Source organism: Vigna unguiculata, chromosome 3 (assembly GCF_037176805.1).
Source record: "Vigna unguiculata cultivar grain cowpea cultivar isolate G323 ecotype 2 chromosome 3, ASM3717680v1, whole genome shotgun sequence".
Lineage (NCBI taxonomy): Eukaryota > Viridiplantae > Streptophyta > Magnoliopsida > Fabales > Fabaceae > Vigna > Vigna unguiculata.
In genome coordinates this window covers 68424284-68442382 of record NC_140794.1, presented here as the reverse complement: position 1 = coordinate 68442382, position 18099 = coordinate 68424284, and the positions used below count along the sequence as shown (strand labels likewise).

The 18099-nt window shown below is 32.3% G+C and overlaps 3 protein-coding genes across 4 annotated transcripts; 2 read left to right on the top strand and 1 right to left on the bottom strand.

The window, feature by feature from the left end:
- Positions 1–2755: 2755 nt before the first annotated feature.
- SCL28 (SC35-like splicing factor 28) lies at positions 2756–7460 on the top strand. Of its 2 annotated transcripts, XM_028064663.2 has the most exons (7): positions 2760–3053; positions 3563–3640; positions 4034–4198; positions 4313–4374; positions 4503–4542; positions 6473–6682; positions 7184–7460. In XM_028064663.2, exons 1-7 carry the CDS (start codon positions 2866–2868, stop codon positions 7191–7193), a joined length of 753 nt encoding a protein of 250 aa, XP_027920464.1. In that variant the 5' UTR covers positions 2760–2865; the 3' UTR covers positions 7194–7460. The 2 variants fall into 2 exon arrangements, with proteins under 2 accessions (XP_085527058.1, XP_027920464.1); XM_085670932.1 differs by lacking the exons at positions 6473–6682; positions 7184–7460 and adding an exon at positions 5548–5750 and having other exon boundaries at positions 2756–3053.
- Positions 7461–11168: 3708 nt separating this feature from the next.
- On the top strand, positions 11169–14986 carry LOC114177840 (putative 1-deoxy-D-xylulose-5-phosphate synthase, chloroplastic). The gene is made up of 10 exons (XM_028063414.2): positions 11169–11573; positions 11682–11810; positions 11941–12105; positions 12200–12350; positions 12636–12907; positions 12994–13267; positions 13399–13706; positions 13883–14164; positions 14263–14547; positions 14673–14986. The coding sequence occupies exons 1-10, from the start codon at positions 11427–11429 to the stop codon at positions 14820–14822; spliced, it is 2163 nt and encodes a 720-aa protein (XP_027919215.2). The 5' UTR covers positions 11169–11426; the 3' UTR covers positions 14823–14986.
- Positions 14987–15919: 933 nt separating this feature from the next.
- LOC114177841 (Heavy metal transport/detoxification superfamily protein) lies at positions 15920–16577 on the bottom strand. The gene is made up of 2 exons (XM_028063416.2): positions 16326–16577; positions 15920–16242 (listed from the first exon to the last, which is right to left on the bottom strand). The coding sequence occupies exons 1-2, from the start codon at positions 16438–16440 to the stop codon at positions 15920–15922; spliced, it is 438 nt and encodes a 145-aa protein (XP_027919217.2). The 5' UTR covers positions 16441–16577.
- Between the last annotated feature and the right edge of the window lie 1522 nt (positions 16578–18099).

Below are 18099 nucleotides of genomic sequence, written 5' to 3'. Positions count from 1 at the left end.
TACAATTATAATAAAAAAATTACGGTATGATTGATATAATGAGTTAGAAAATAAAAAAATAATTAGATAAAATATACTGAAATACTATTATACATGATGAAAACAAATAATAAATAAAAATATTAAAAAATTAACAAATGTTTGTCTTAGAAATAATTTGAGAAACAGTTGAAAGAAATCGCACAAAGGAAAACGAATGTATAATTAAGAGTATGATAAGATGAAAAATACCCTAGACATCTAAGAACACTTTTCAAATATCAACATATATACTCAATGGTCGAGAAATAATTGTTTTAGCGAAACAAAAGAGTTCTTCAAATGAAACAAAAATTAATAAAAATAAGTATTTTTTTTTATATTACATAGTAAATGAAAAGTTTATGCTATTAAACACTTAAATTGAAAGTATTAAACATACTCATTTGAAAGGAAAATATACAATAAATAAAAATATTAAAAAATAATAGAATTATTCAAATATGAGACATAATTTTTTTTAATTAACATACATCATTTTAACATAATTACATAAATGTTATGATAAGATGAAAAATATATTAGAGATGCAAATGTGTTTCATGACAAATCAAATAATTAAAAAAAATAAAAAATTTAATATATATATATACACATACATATACATATACATATACATATATGTATATGATTACTTAATTAATTGTGAATATTTTAATAATTTAAATAATGACGGAGATATGACGGGGACGAATATTATGGCGGGGATATGAACATCCCCATACCCAATTGAAAAAGTCGGGGATTCCCCATATCCATACCCATATTCAGTCAATGCAGAGATTTCCCGTCAAAACGAGACGGGTTCGGACAATACCCACAGGGACGGGTTTATTTGCCATCTCTAATTATGAATATGTTAAAAAATATAATTAAGTTTAGAAAAAAAAAAACAACAATGCAATAGATAAAAAAATAATTCATACGAACGAACGTTAAAAAACTGTAAATTTCAACCAAAAATCAACTGTGTTAACATTGACTAGAAACAGTTTTAGTTGAAAATTTTGTGATAATTGATAATCTAAAATTAACTTTGACTTAAGCAAAAAAAAACTCATAATAATAATAATAATAATAATAATAATAATAATATCAAATATATATTAAGTTAAATAATTTTAATAATATAATATAAAAAACCTAGACTAACATTTTATCAACATTAATTAAATAACATTGATGAATATTTAATTTATATGAGTGAGCGCAATAACTTGATTAGCATTCAGAACAAATAAAATGTCAATCTAACTCTAACTGAAAATTAAAATTTATTGAATTTAACTAAAAGACATATTTTTAAGAAATAAGATACGTATTATATTAAGATAGGTTGAAATTAGAGTCATAATAATAAATAAATAATAAATACAAAAGAGAAGAGAATATGTATTTTTTAGCAAACTTTAAAATTGTATAATAATTATAATATACTCACATTTTTTATAATTTTACTATTTTAAAAAGATACGAAATATACTTTAAATTTTTTAAACGGGAAGTGAATTAGATTCACGTAACAATAAAGATTTAATCCTGAACATGCACGAACCGGTAAAGATTTAATCCTGAACATACACGAACCAGTTTTACTTTTAGTAATATAATAAAATAATAATTTGAATATAATATTGCGTTGAATAATTTAAACTTCAGAGTCCTGTTAATATTTTACTTATATTTTATTTTCTGTTATATTTCTATATAGTATATTTATCATATCTTTTATATTTATCATATATATTATAATTTTATAATTTTTATAAATTTTTATATAATATTTTATATTGTATTTATATGATATGTAATATTTTATATTATAATATAATTTTTAAAATTTTATAAGTCTGTATCTAAATTAAATCTACACTAAATTTTGAAAAAAAAGTCTAAATACAAATTTAAATGAATGTTTTAATCTATATAATTTTTATATTAATTTTTTTGAATTTATTACAATAGAACATTTTCAAATACAAAAATATTTAATAAGTAAAAGAGATAAAATTACATTTTTTATTTAAAAGATTTTATATCAAATATAACTCCAACAATATAATTCTTTTAAGAAAAATATATAAAAAGATTTTAATACTAAATTAAATGTATTTTTATTTTATTATTGACAATGATTAAATATATAAATTTTGAGTATATATATTTATATTTTCTTTTCCACCACTTGGTTATAATATTTATTTGTCAATTATATTTAATTTCATTCAAAATTTAGTATTGACTTCATTTGTCAAAAAAAATATTAATTCACATAAGTATTGCATATGTTTTTTAAATTAAAAAGGTGAGAAAATACTTTTAAAAAATTGTACTTGTAAAATACATGCATTTATATACATTTATATGACAAATATAAAATTTGTACCTGTTCACAAATACTGGCAGTGAAAAAGTAAGTCTGACTCATTTATGTCCCAGGAAACTAAGTAAGAAAATTAAGCTAACCTATTGAAATTATTAAGAGTATTTTATTGATGATTCAGATTTAGTTTTTACATATTCTTCTACTTTTATCATTTTATTCAATTGATAACTGACTGCTTTCCGAAGAAAAAATAAAATAAAAAATCTCAAGCTGGGCCTAAAATTGCAAATTTAACGATCTAAATTTAAATTGGACCGTAACCGGTTATAGTCATGGTCAATTGACGGAATCAGCTATAAATACACACATACTATTTTATTTTTTACTTTATTTAAACAATTGCGCTTGGTGTGGTTTCATTTGGCGTTATTGTTCTCTTTTTCGTTAGGGTTTTATTTGTCTCCCCAGAAAGAAAATTAGGGTTTGTGTGCGAGGTAGGAATGGGCAGGTATCGAAGCCGGAGCAGAAGCTATAGTCCTCGGCGACGAAGCAGAAGCCCGCTGCCACCGCCGTCGCGTGGTCGCAAGCGCTATGTGGACGATCGCTACGGTGATAGCAGGTCATACAGGGACCGCCGCTCACCTCTTCCTTCCGGATTACTTGTTCGCAATCTTCCCCTCGATGCCAGGTCTTTTCATTGCAATCTTGACGCTCTTCTTTAACTCATTCATTACCCTATTTAACTCATTCATTACCCTACGAACATACCCCACATTTTATTGCTCTTTCTGCACCAAATTTATCCATATCTATAATGTATAATGTATAATAGGAATATATAAATCTAATACCAAATGTTGGTATACACATTGTTTGGCGAGATGCACATTGATTGCACACTCTAATTTCACACTTTATTTTTTAGAAGGAAAATTTTAGATTGGATGGCCTTTAAATGAAATTGTACACTGGTGAAAAGAGATTGAACAAATGGAATGTTTTTCTGGTGGTTTTTTGATTCTTATGTGAATATGAAAGCCATAGTTGATACAGGGAGGGGAGAATGTTTGTGCGGATATTATATGCAAATAGCGAATTCCATTACTATTTCATAACCTTCTGTTACAATTATCCAATCAAAGTTTGAATGTCAGGGATTCAAGAAATTGAACTGAAGTTTTATTGTTTTTATTGCAGGCCTGAGGATCTTAGGATCCCTTTTGAGCGCTATGGTCCTGTGAAGGATGTTTATCTACCCAAAAATTATTACACTGGGTATTTTTTTCTTTACCATAAAATATTATCTGCTTTTGATAGACTTGTTACTCACTTGTTTGATACACATTTCTTTCTCTTGGTATGTTTGGATGGGCTTCTCAATAAACTCCTTACAGAAGGGATAAATAAGAAAATAATTGAAATTAACTATTCCATTTGCTAAAATCTGCTTGTGCATGAGTTAATTTTTAGAAGCTCTCGTGTTGGATTCTTTAATCTCTATTCTTAGCTTATGCCCAAGTTAAATTTTGCTTATGTAGAAGTCAAGTTCATTTTTTCTCTTTTAATTTACTTTCCTAGAATGTCTTATAGAGATAATTGTCCAATAGACCTGTAAATTTATGCATTTTGTTTTTAAAACATTGATATTCAATTGAATTGATTTTGCAGTGAACCACGGGGCTTTGGATTTGTGAAATATCGATATGGTGAAGATGCAGCTGAGGCAAAACAACATCTTAATCATACTATCATTGGTGGACGCGAAATAAGAATTGTTTTTGCTGAGGAAAACAGGAAAACTCCTCAAGAAATGCGTCTTAGTTCTCGAGGAAGGTGTGACCACATTTTTGATTTGCTAATTTATTTCACTGATGTAATTGTGAAAGTATTCTTCAATGGACTTCGTTATAGTGTTTATTAACATTTTTTTTGTGTTTCCGTTATAAGTTCTCGATATGGGGGTGGTAGAAGGAGAAATCGATCTAGGTCCCCACAACGCCGATACCGCTGTCAGTTTAACTACTCATCTCTATTTCAGTTTCGTGTTGCGATAATTATCACTTTATATTTTTGATGTGTAACCTTTTTACTTGAGGTCTTTCTTGTTTTCTTATGTTATTATACCTCAATTTTGCAGCCTATTCTCGGTCTCCATCACCTGCTAGGGATGATTCAAGGTATGGATTTTAGCCAATAACAGTATTATTTTCATTTTAATTTATTTTATTGGGCAGCCTTATAATTTTGGGATATTTTGCGTGAACTGCTATCTAGTTTCACTAAAATGACGGTGGTGCTACATTTTATGGTATTTGGGGGTACTGAAACAGTAATTATAGGAGTTCAGAAATACTTGCATTTTCTAAGCTCTGACCTGTGACTATTTTCATATGAGCTGTAATGTGACAGGTTTCTAATAATCACAAATGATTGATATATTAATGGTATGTTTGATTGGGTTATGGTCCAAGTTGCTTAGCAGAGCTTTCTAATAATCACAAATGAATGATATATATTAATGAGATGTTTGATTGAGTTATGGTCCAAGTTGCTTAGCAGAGCTTTAGGTGGTGAAAGTGAATGTTACTGTTTTGTCATGAATGTAAATAAAACCACCTAAGAAGAGTTCGCTGGCTGATTCTTTTTACTTATTTTAAATAGTTCATGTTTCTGTTGCAACTCAGTGTTTTGGAAGTTGAAACTGTGATATTCTTACTGACCTGAAACCGTTTCTGGTTTTGAGTAATTAACTGCCTTTAACGTACACCCAATATTTCTCTTTGAACTGGATGTATTTTTTATTATTAATAGTTTTGGTGTCAAGGCCTCTACTTTATGTTGTTTTTGTTGCACAATGGAGTGAAACTAATGTCTTCTAGTTTAAGTAATTGATGTGTTTCATTTGTTTGGGTGTTTTGTCCTCGATCTTATTGAAAATATTAGGTTTGTTTTCTAATTTAACAGTATGTCTAGGTGTTCTGTTTGTGTCTCTGTACTGATTGACCGTCAAATGGCTACCTGATTTATATTGATGTTGATAATTCTGCTGTTTCCTTCAGTTAGAGTATAATTTCCAGGTTTACTTGCAATTAGAACGGCTCCCAGTCATTTGACGTTGACAACGCTCCTTTAATGTGTTTAAATGAATTGAATGATATCTGCTTATGGTCTTCTTTATGCAGATAATAAAGTGAAATGGAAGACTTTAAAGATGGATTAATAAAGATTAACGAGTAAAGAGGCTTAAAGAGATGCGCTACTTTGCTTATGTATCTATCAAAGTCTCCATAAGAAATATCAATATCAAATTTGCCTTATTGTGCCAGTTGCATGGGCTTTCCCTACTTTGTGGTATTTGGTTTGTGCCTGAAGGAATGGTTAAAACGAGTACTTCTTTCGATTCCCTTGTATAAATTTTCTGTAAGGAAGATTATATAGTTTAATGTCTTGTTTTGCGTATACTATCCAGTTAAGAAAGAATATAAAGCTTATAGTTGGCCAAAGAAAATCACATCCTCAAAGAATGGAAGCCAAAGTTTATACAGGTAGAGATGTATGGTGACATTGTGCAAGAAAGATAATTGTGATTTTAGAAAGTTGGAACAAAGAGAGCTATGAAGTTTCCAGATGCTGATCTTGCAGTACATCATAACTGTCAGTGTTTGGATCCAAGTGTTATATATTTGTCCAGAAACTTTGGAAAGGTACAGGTAAAGGTCATATTTTGGATAATTAGATTTTGAAGAGGAAGTCTTAGTTCTCTCATAAACAAAATAAAATTTTGGTTTTCATTCGTATCTTAGTGTTGGGATCCAAGTGTCATATTTGTCCAGAAACTATTGGAGAGGTAGGTAAAGGTCATATTTTGGCTAATTAGATTTTGAAGAGAAGTGAGTACTACTTCTCTTATGAAGTAAAAATTGAAATTATGGTTTGAGTGATTTTGTGATTAATTTTATGTATTCTGGTGTAGTTCCATTGGTTTGTGAAATGTTTTTGGATGGTAATTATTTTTCGCGTGTGGTATATGGTGTTCTTTTGGCCGCATTTTTATTGCCTATTATCTATAACTAAGATTCAATACTGATGAGTTGACTTGACTTATAGGGATGACAGAGGTAGGGATGATTATTATTCTCCGGAGCGATCAAGATCTTATTCTAGGTCTCTCTCCCCTAGTGGTGGGAAGGACTACAGGAAGTCCCCTCGGGAGAACGGTCGGAGTCCTGATGAAAAGAAGGGTCAGACGCCTAGCAGATCCCAGAGCCCTAGGGGTAATGATCGCAGTCCTTCAAGGTCTCGTTCACGGTCATACAGGTATGAATATGAAGAGTATATTATTGATTGAATTTGTGACGTAATTGCAAATTTAATCTAAGGAAATTTCTTTTAATTGAAATATGGTTATTGAAGAAATAATTTTGGAAATGCTATCTTGTAATATAAATGAGGCTCCTAGCTCTATTGTTGGATTTGCCTTTTATTCATTCTTGCTTTTTTATTTAATTTAGAGATTTTAAGTACTTAATCTTAAACATTAGAGACGACCGAACTCTACGGTTTATTTATTTATTTATTTATTTTTATTTTAGTAAATGCTAACATTTGAATTAACAAAATGTAATACTTGTCATTGAGTAGTTAAGTTTACTTTTAGTATATCTGTAATTACTGTATCGTGTCAGAATATTTTTCATTAACTGTTCATCGATAAGTTTTGTTTGAGCAAATGATAACTTTTGCAATGACTTGGATTTGTAATTTATTTCTCGTTGAAATTTGGGTACAATGGTTTATTAGTTTTTTCTCTTTCTGCAGTCCACGCTGATTTGCCATCAATCGGATTGTTGAAGGTGGTCTATTCCGTCTTCCTGTGACGACATACTGCTAAAACTGTGGCATTTTGATGCAATTGTAGCTAAGACTTATGTTAATATTTAGTAGTCTGTAGGTGATAACCCATCAGAAATTAGCTTTTGATTTGGTTTGTCATTATGAATGACTCGGATTAGACTGTCTTTAGTTTCAATATTTTCGGATACTTGTTCATGAACCTTTTCTTTATTTATAATATGTTTGCTTCATTTTTTTATAACTTCCAAATTATTTCAAAGAAGTATGCAGTTTTGGCTTAAATTTTTTATTAAGTTTAAGAACTTGTGTTTGTTTGGGGTATTTTTGAAGGAAAACGAATAGAATTTTGATAAAATGCTAATCTGAAACTTGTTTAGAAATCTATTTACGCATAGGTTTTATTGTTCGCGGATTGTCGACAACTAGTTATATGATGGTGCACTAGTGTTTTTATTTTATTTATTCATATTGTCAAAACACCCAAAATTTAATAAAGAATTTTTGTTTAAGTTCGGGGACTCCAAGAATAAGTTTAGATAAGCCTTTTTGGTGAGAATAAAGTTTTTGTGTACTGGTGAATTGAAATTGCTGCGACCCCCTGAAGTTTGTTATAATTTTTGAAGAACTGCTAGAAATATTTGAAGATGTAAGTTGTGACTGGTATTGTGAAGAAGGATATGGTGCGGGTTAGGTTGTTACATGCTCACTGAGAATGTTTTTATTTAAATTTCGGACTTGTTTTTGACATATCCTGTTCATAAGGTTGGTTAGACCAAGTCAACTTTCCTTGGTTTTTTTAAGATTTATTAATTAATAGTGTGATTGTGTTAAGATTTTTAAAGCTAGTTTCAATAATCAATTTGATTTAAACATGGTTTAAGGCCTAACAAATTTATTTAGATTGGTGTTTTATTTATTGTCTTATTTAGTCATGATAATTTGCTTTTAGTTGTTACAACATACTAAATACTCGCAATACCTAAGAAAGAAAAACAAAGAAAAGAAAATATAATATGGATAGTGAATCATAAAATTTTCTTTCAAACACATGTATCAAAATATATTATTACATAGAACAATTACAAGCAATTAGTTAACACTTCACTATCAACGTAATATATTAGTAATAAACCACACTCCTATTTTCTCTCTAATAAGTTTAAATTTGTCACCTTATAGTCACTTGTTTAGTATTGTAATATTTTAATTCTAATTTTTTTGTATTGGGTTGATCCTTACAAAGTGGAATCTTATCTCAATATGCTTGTTCCTTTTATAAGCACCAAGACATTTAGCCAACTTATAGTTCACTTATTGTTTACTAGCATCTTCATAGGTTAATTTTCATTTTTGTCATCAAATTCTCAAGCTATAAGGATTAACAAGATTCCATTATTCAACCTCGTAAACATAATGTCATCGATAACTACTTCTTAGAACACCATGAAATAGGTGTTTTCCACATCATAAACACATACCTACTGTACTTTTTCTTTCACTTTTATCACTTCATAAAAAATCTATTTGTCATGTTTTGAATGCAACAAGCCATATCCTAAAGTGTCCTTAACATATCTCAGTATGCTCTTAGTCGCAAGCAAATGAGATAGCCTTGGATGAACCACACATCTACCAATCAACCCCACTCCATAACCCATGTCAAGTTTAATGTTGCACAAAAATCTCGATGAGCCTACACTTTTTTTTGTGTGCAATATCACTTAATTTATCTTGTCACTTCCTTCTATCTCTAACTTTACACCGTAGTCAACTTGTGTTTGTACAAAATTATATTGTAGCACATGACGCATGAAAACTCAACTAGTATATATACATTTCATTCTCAAAAAATAGGATAATAATACCAAATTTGTCATCTAAAACTACAATAAAATTCTCTTTTTATACTAGTAAATCCTCTCTCTACGCATAAACAAACTAATATCAAATAACTTATAGTAACTTTCATATAAACTCCATAGTCTATTACACACTTGTTGCACCTCGACTACAAAAAGGGAGCAATTTATTCTTTTATTCGTTACCCAAAGACTTGTTTTAGCTCATAAAATTTTCAATTTATACAAATGCCATATCATAATAGAAGTTTCTTTGCAACCATTCTAATTCTATATTTTGTAATTTCTCCATTTAGTTTTACCTTCACTTTATAGACCAATTTTACTTTGGTATGCCTTTTGTTGAGAGGTAATGCGACATGTTATGATAAGTTATTTTTCTCTATTTTCCCAAACTGAACCATCCTAACTCTATATTTTGTAATTTCTCCATTTAGTTTTACCTTCACTTTATAGACCAATTTTACTCCGATATGTCTTTTGTTGAGAAATAATGCAACATGTTATGATGATTGATTTTTCTCTATTTTTTTAAACTCCTCTATTGTTGTCTTCTATTTAGGTTCCTTAGTAGTGTGCTCAAAAGATATTAACTTTGTCTCTATGTATCTATCTTTATTCATTACATAGTCAAGAAAAGATCTAAAATCTCTACAACTATAAGGTTATTGTCTATTTTCCTGAAGTTTATGGTTGAATCATACTTATTTTTAGATATCAATCTGAATTGATATAAACACTTTATACACAATTTTTATATTGCATATCAACTTGAATTAATATAAGTACTTTATTTCTTTGAGCTGTAGACTTACTCTAAATTTCGTTAAATTTCACACCAAGAATATGCAAAAATAGATAGAAAATAAACATAGAAAGAATTTTTCACACACACCACAATACCTCACAAGCTAGTAGATACATTCATAGATCTCCGATCACAATAACTCAAAATACCTTTTGTTAGAACTCACTCAAGAAACAAAGAAAAAAAAGAAAAATAAAAAGATATGGATATGGATATTAAAAATTAAATTTTATATCTCATATCAGTTGTATCATAATACATCATTACTATTTGTAAAACTAATATAATAAGTTAGTTAACAACTTACTAACTATCTAACTAATATAGAACATTACGTACAACATTGTAATTAATGATATATTATTTTATAATTTTATATCAAATGTAAATTTAATTAAAAACAATTTAAACAATAGATAATGTGCGTATCAGTATATATTTTTTTATTTTTGATTATATTTTTAGTAAGCCAAATTACTTATCCACCTTTCTTCAAATAGTGCAACCTGCAACAAAATGAAATGGATATCTGTTTGGCCAAAGCTTACATGATTTTATATAAAACAATAATAGAGTGAGATGAACCAAATATTTTGCTAACTTTAGCAAGTTGATTTGGACCATAATAGGTTTGTTTAGCCTCGTTAATTATTCGGAAAACTTGATTGAATTTAACATACAAAACAAAGAAGGGATATTGAATTTAGCGCAAAGTAACATCATAACGTAAAAAAATAAAAAACTTTAAATTTTGGCAGAAGTTGGTCGTGGAAGGCAATTACAAACTTTTTGATATGTTTAATGTAGTTAAGTGAGTGGAGTCAAGGTCAACATTTAGACAGTCAACTTTACCTCTTGACAGGTTTTTCATTATACCAACATATTTTAATATCATAAATTCAGATTAAAAAAACAAGCTAACAATGAATAGAAAATAGAGAAATAAATCCACAAATTTGTGTTTTGAAGCGTGTTGTGTTATGTTACTTAATGGTAGAAGCATTATTAAAGAAGGGAAATGTACGAGAAGGAGGAGGAACATCGACTGTAGAATAGACACGGCATTGTGATTCTCATCATCATTCCCAACCCAACGAAGGAAGAGAGGAATTGGGAGAGACAAACAAAGAAAAGAACAACTTAGGATGCTGTCTATCCAATGAATCTATCCATTTGTGATTTTTGGTGTGACGTGGTCCAATCGCACACATAACTCATCACTCCCAACTCGATTAAACAAATTAAATCACAAACACCTCTCCCCACTTTCCTTCTTCAATCTCACACGAACCATGCTTCTCTGTTCCTTTATTTCACTTCGTCTCTCTCTCTCAGCCACTCATTCACACACGTCTTCTCTCTCACTCTCTCTCCTTCTTCTTCTTCCTTCAAATGTCAAATATAAAAATAATATCACATTTCCATTCTTTCATCCATCCCCCACAATCTGTCATTGTTAGTGCCGGCTTTCTACCTCTTTCTCTTCTATAAAGATTCTTCTTTTGCATTCCATTCTCTTCACTTCTCCTTTCTGCTCACCATGGATCTCTACGCGCTCTCTTCCTACCCTTCTTTTCTTACCCGAACCGCACCTTCTGATTCTCGTACATCACTTCCTCTTCCTTCTCACTCTCAACGGGGCCTCCATTTCCCTCCTCACTCTCAACACACCCACAGGCTCAACCAGGTTACCGTTTTTCCATGCAATGCCTCTTCCTCCTTCTTTCAGACCATCTTTTTTCCTTTTTTACGATTGCTGATAAAAGGGTATGTGTATGTTGTGTTATGTGTGTAGACGAAGAAAAGATCAAGTGGGGTTTATGCATCAATGTCAGAGAGTGGGGAGTACTATTCCCAGAGACCGCCAACTCCTCTTCTTGACACTATAAACTATCCAGTTCATATGAAAAATCTCTCTACCAAGGTACACTGTCTGAAAGCATGTATCTCAAATCTGTGCTGCGTGTTTTGTTATAAAAAAGATTGCAATTTTATTATTGTCGGAGTTGTAAAAATATCATGGTATGAGAAAGAGGGGATGTTGATTGATGCAGGAACTGAAGCAACTAGCGGATGAACTGCGTTCTGACGTTATTTTCAGTGTTTCTAGAACCGGGGGGCATTTGGGCTCAAGCCTTGGTGTGGTGGAACTCACTGTTGCCCTCCACTATGTCTTCAATGCCCCTATGGACAGGATACTGTGGGACGTTGGTCACCAGGTTGGTTATCAACTTCCTTGGTGCTTTTGCTTTAGTTTTGGGGATGGGTGTTATTTACTTGTTCTAAATTGGACAACCTTGTGTGAATCTGCAGTCTTACCCACATAAGATAATCACTGGTAGGAGGGACAAGATGCATACCATGAGGCAGACAAATGGGTTATCTGGGTTCACCAAGCGTTCTGAGAGTGAATATGATTGTTTTGGCACTGGTCACAGCTCAACCACTATTTCAGCAGGACTTGGTACTTCTTCTGTCTGTTCTCTGAGTTTTGACTAAAAAAATTAGTTTAATAGAGAATATGAGTAAACAGCATATGAATTGACACTGTCATTCATTCACAATAAGTTTAATGACTTTTTTAGTAGTTATCTCGGAAGTCATGCTTATTATGATTTTTAATTGCTTGACAGTGCAAAGATTTTTATATGTTGACAATGTGTAGAGGTGGCACTAGTTTGTTCCTTCGTGTTTAACAATTGGATTTTGTGATTTGTCTTTAACTTTTGAAGTTTTATTGAACCAATAGGAATGGCTGTTGGGAGAGATCTGAAGGGAAGAAAGAATAACGTGGTTGCTGTTATCGGTGATGGTGCCATGACAGCAGGGCAAGCTTATGAAGCCATGAACAATGCTGGATATCTTGATTCTGACATGATTGTTATTCTGAATGACAACAAACAGGTCTCTTTGCCCACTGCCACTCTTGATGGACCCATACCACCTGTAGGAGCTTTGAGCAGTGCTCTCAGTAGATTACAATCAAATAGGCCTCTTAGAGAATTGAGAGAGGTTGCCAAGGTGGGTAATTACAACTTCATTATTTTATGATTTACAGCAACATAGTATACTCAAACTGAACACTGACAAAATGATGTCATGAATAGGGTGTTACTAAACGAATTGGCGGTCCTATGCATGAATTGGCTGCAAAAGTTGACGAGTATGCTCGTGGCATGATCAGTGGTTCTGGATCAACGCTCTTTGAAGAGCTTGGACTCTACTATATTGGTCCTGTTGATGGTCATAACATAGATGATCTTGTTGCCATTCTTAATGAAGTGAAAAGTACTAAAATAACTGGTCCTGTACTGATCCATGTTATCACTGAAAAAGGCCGCGGATACCCATACGCAGAAAAGGCAGCAGACAAGTACCATGGTAAAGGAGCAATCACTAATTAATTCTCAATAATCTGAAAAAAAAAAAATTGTTTGTTTAGTGATCGATTGGCTTTGACTCTTTGTATTCCTGATGGATATATATGTGTGGCTTGGTTTCGTTTTTTGCAGGAGTTACCAAGTTTGACCCACCAACTGGGAAGCAATTCAAATCCAAGGCTGCAACTCAGTCTTACACCACATACTTTGCAGAGGCCTTGATTGCAGAAGCCGAAGCTGACAAAGACATTATTGCAATCCATGCTGCTATGGGAGGTGGAACTGGCATGAATATCTTCCATCGCCGTTTCCCATCAAGATGCTTTGACGTGGGGATAGCAGAACAGCATGCTGTTACATTTGCTGCGGGTTTGGCTTGTGAAGGTCTTAAGCCTTTCTGTGCAATCTACTCATCATTCATGCAGAGGGCTTATGACCAGGTAGGATAGCGTTTTATTGTCAAGACAAAATGCTAGAATGATGTGTTTCATGTGTAGAATTTTCTATACGAGACAATGTGTTTTAGTGTGAAGACATACATACATGATCAGTAACCACCGTAACATTAACTTCAAAATCAGTGCTCAAACGTATGTGTTCAATGTCCATTCCGCAGGTGGTGCATGATGTTGACTTACAAAAGCTGCCTGTAAGGTTTGCAATGGACAGAGCTGGATTAGTTGGAGCAGATGGTCCCACACATTGTGGTTCCTTTGATGTCACATTTATGGCATGCCTCCCTAACATGGTGGTCATGGCTCCTTCTGATGAAGCCGAACTTTTCCACATGGTTGCCACTGCAGCAGCAATCAATGACCGACCTAGTTGTTTCCGATACCCAAGGGGAAATGGCATTGGTGCTGAACTACCAACCGGAAATAAAGGAACTCCCCTTGAGGTAAAGTTTAGAATTTTATCCCCATACATATCCTCATGGAGAGTATTAGGTAAAGTTTTGCAAATCCATATGATGTTTTTGTTATGATATTGTATCAGATTGGGAAAGGAAGGGTGCTGATAGAAGGGGAAAGAGTGGCTCTTTTGGGCTATGGATCGGCTGTTCAAAACTGTTTGGCTGCAGCTTCATTGGTTGAACGTCATGGCTTGCGCTTAACAGTTGCTGATGCACGCTTCTGTAAGCCACTGGATTGTTCACTGATTCGCAGGCTGGCAAAATCACATGAGGTTTTGATCACAGTAGAAGAAGGATCTATTGGAGGATTTGGTTCTCACGTTGCTCAGTTCATGGCCCTTGATGGCCTTCTGGATGGCAAATTGAAGGTAAGAAACAAAGCAAGTTTTTTCATTTCCAACCATAGCTACTAGCATTTTTTGCATCTTCGAATTTTCTACGAAGCTTTTACCAGTTCCCATAAACTCATGAACTCTGCATGGCACCTCTGCAGTGGAGGCCAATAGTCCTTCCGGATCGCTATATTGACCATGGATCACCTGCGGACCAATTGTTTATGGCCGGTCTTACACCATCTAACATAGCAGCAACAGTGTTCAATATACTTGGACAAACAAGAGAAGCACTAGAGGTCATCTCATAAAACAACAATGAAGGGCTTCAATTTTTCACTTCATACAATGTATAGAGAACACAACATTATTCACCTTGTTTAACATGAAAAAATGTGTAATATTGTGAAAATTTTAAGTGAATATCGCAGGTTGTCATCAATGATCAATAATACTATAACATCTACCCACCCAACCACCTCATTGTGTTCCACGTCTTCTGGTTTACACTTTTAAAGTATGAGCTTACTACTGTTTGGTGCTCATGCCTGTGGGGCCACTGTGTAGAGTACAGTATTACAAAGGGGAAAAGTCTCGAACTTTTCTGTGATAGTGCAAGAGAAAATCCTTTCTGATATGTTCCAAACTGAACTTCTAATCTGTGCCGAAGATGAAGGGAACAATCATTGCCATTTTGCTGAGGAAATTGGTCCATACAGTCTCATTGTCAATGATTGTAGAAATGTCTACCAGAGTAAAAACTGCTAAAATTATTCACATGTGATTATTAACGAAACTTGTATTGCTAAAATTGTTTGTCATGAACAATGTTTTGTGAGAAACATTTATGATCTATATCTGATATTTCAACAAAAGATAAGACGAAATATAAAACATAATGTGTTAGTTTTGTAAAATTTAAGGAGTGCTCGCATAACATGTAATGAAAGAAAGAAGATGTGGTATAATATTTAAAAAAAGTTAGGATCAGCCGTGTAATGTACTTGCATTAGATGAGAAGGTGCATGCTTAAAACCTAATATAAAAAGCAGAAGGCAAGTAGATCCCGCATTATGCGTAAAATAATTGATCATGCCATGTGGTTCACGAAACGCACTACGAATGTGCGGTGCTTAGCCCTTATTGGAGTTTGGTGCAAATTTGATGCGACTTTTCAGTTTAATAGAAAGCACGGGTAAAAGTTTGCATGCGTAAATGGAGCATTTGAGAAGGACAAGCCATAAAATGCATCACATGTGTGCCAATCCTTCAATGCCAACAACCTCAAGATAAAAAGCTACTTCTGTGAGTAAACAAATCAAGTTTTTCTTTTTCAAGATAATGTCTTGTTTTCAGTTCGATGAATGAATACAAAATTAGGAGAATTTTCTGGGGTCAAAGGGTGATCCTACTGATACAACAACACATCAAAGAATAAGGAATGAAAATCTGGAATAACCCCTAGTGCACATGCATGTGGATTCTCATCGCTGAATATCATCATGGCTTCGGTCTCTACGCAACAATCATTTTCAAGTGCGAACTGATACATTACGACAAGTTTATCAGATTCATGCGATTCATCTTTTGCCTCTTCTTCATCCTTGTTACACACAATCTCCACTCTCTTTCCCGTTTTCTTCTTAAGTTTTTTCTTTACTTTCATGGGATCAATCCGACCTGTTACCACCACCCGGTTTTTGTTCATGTCGGTGATGAACTTTTCCACTCCTAATAAAATCAGAGTTGTATATTAATAATATAATCCAAGGGTATAACAAATTAAATAAATGAAGAGACAGAACATCGTGAACCTTTACACTTGATGATGGTTTTGGCAACGATTCTTTCACACTCGTTGCAGTACATTGCGACCTTGTATTCTACTGTTATTAGTTTGTTTTGTTCAAATGTTTTGTTCTTGCCCATGGAATTCACAGCGTAACACTGCGATGCAAATGGAAAAGGAAAAGGATATTGGAAACTATTTTCTGATAGTTATTTTATTTTGGTTGACTGCGTTGGACTAGAGAGTTATGACGCTTGACAATTTATTGTGATCACTGTTTCGGACAGAAATTTTCAAGTTGTAGCACGTTACCGAAAAAAATATAATTGTTTTTTCTTTTTCTGTTTAATGGTTCTGTAGTACGGTAAATGTACAAATCAATATTCTATCAATTGAGAAAATTATCTGACTAGATACAACTTTTTAAAATAATTATCATAAAAAGCAATATCATAGATCGAGAGGATTCTTTGAGTGAGGGGTTGCTTGTGTGTTCCTTTTGGGGTTTTAAAATATCTCTTAATTATCTATATTAAATAAGTAAATTACTCAATATTATATTAAAAGGTAAAGAATAATAATATTAATAATTTGTTTTAAATTGTGTGCAAGAAATCCTCACATTTCCCTGCTGCTTTAATTCAGTGTTGACGTTACAGCACCATTAGTGGCATCACTTTGTAAGATGCTTGGATGTGAACTGTGATATAACAAGTGTCGGCAAATCCTAATATGCCTTATAGTACATACATATGAGAATACAAAATCATGCACTATTTCTTTCATATCTTTCAAATATTATCACCATGATTCTCGGTGTAACCAATACTCTTGTTGTAATAGTGATTTAGAGTGTATTTATTATTGTATAATTTCCTTTTATTTTCTTAACTTTGGTTCTTATTTTCAGTAATAGAAAGTCATAAGCAAAGTAATTGTATGAATCCATAAGAAAAAATATTTTAACTAGTCAATCTTTGGACCAGACTCTTCAACAGAAATGCCCAGTATATATATATATATATATATAGACCTAATAAGATTTGCAACCACATGCATCAATACTCTATAATAGTGTTGAGATTTGTTACATGTGCACACTTATTTGAGTATTTATATATAATCTTTGATAACGTGTTGCACTTGATTGTGAACACCCACTCACACATAATATCTTCTCTTTCTGCAATTCTGCAACTCCAATCTTATTTTGTTTTATCATTTGAATAATTGTCGTGACAGCTAACTTTGTATATAATGAAGAAAATTTACTTAAAACTTATGAGACACCTGTAAAACTTAATTTTATTTCTTAATTAAACAACTCTATAATTGCAGTATTACTCGATCTTAATTAATATACCTTATTTGTATAAATTAAAAGACTATTCAATTGATGCAAATAATAAGTGGAAGAATGACCTGAAACCCACCATCAATGTGGAATAAAACCAATGGCAACAATTTATAGTTTGACAAGAAATGACATCAATGAAATGAATACCATGAATAAAGTGCAAAAAGATGATCCTTAAAAAACATTATAAATTAAACAGAAGAAGAGAGAAGTTTTGTATGAAGAAGAAATGAATAGCAGTGTGAAGATGTCAGGTTTGTCAGTAATTGAGGATAGTGCAGATTCTGAAGACAAGGGTGTGTTGTGTAGTGTAAGTGGAGATAAGGATGATGATGCAGAGTCATGTAACTGTGACAAAGGGCAAGCAGAAGAAGAAGAAGAAGAAGATGAAGAAGTTGGAAGATTAGAAGATGAAGGTGGTGAAGTTATTGTGAATGAATTG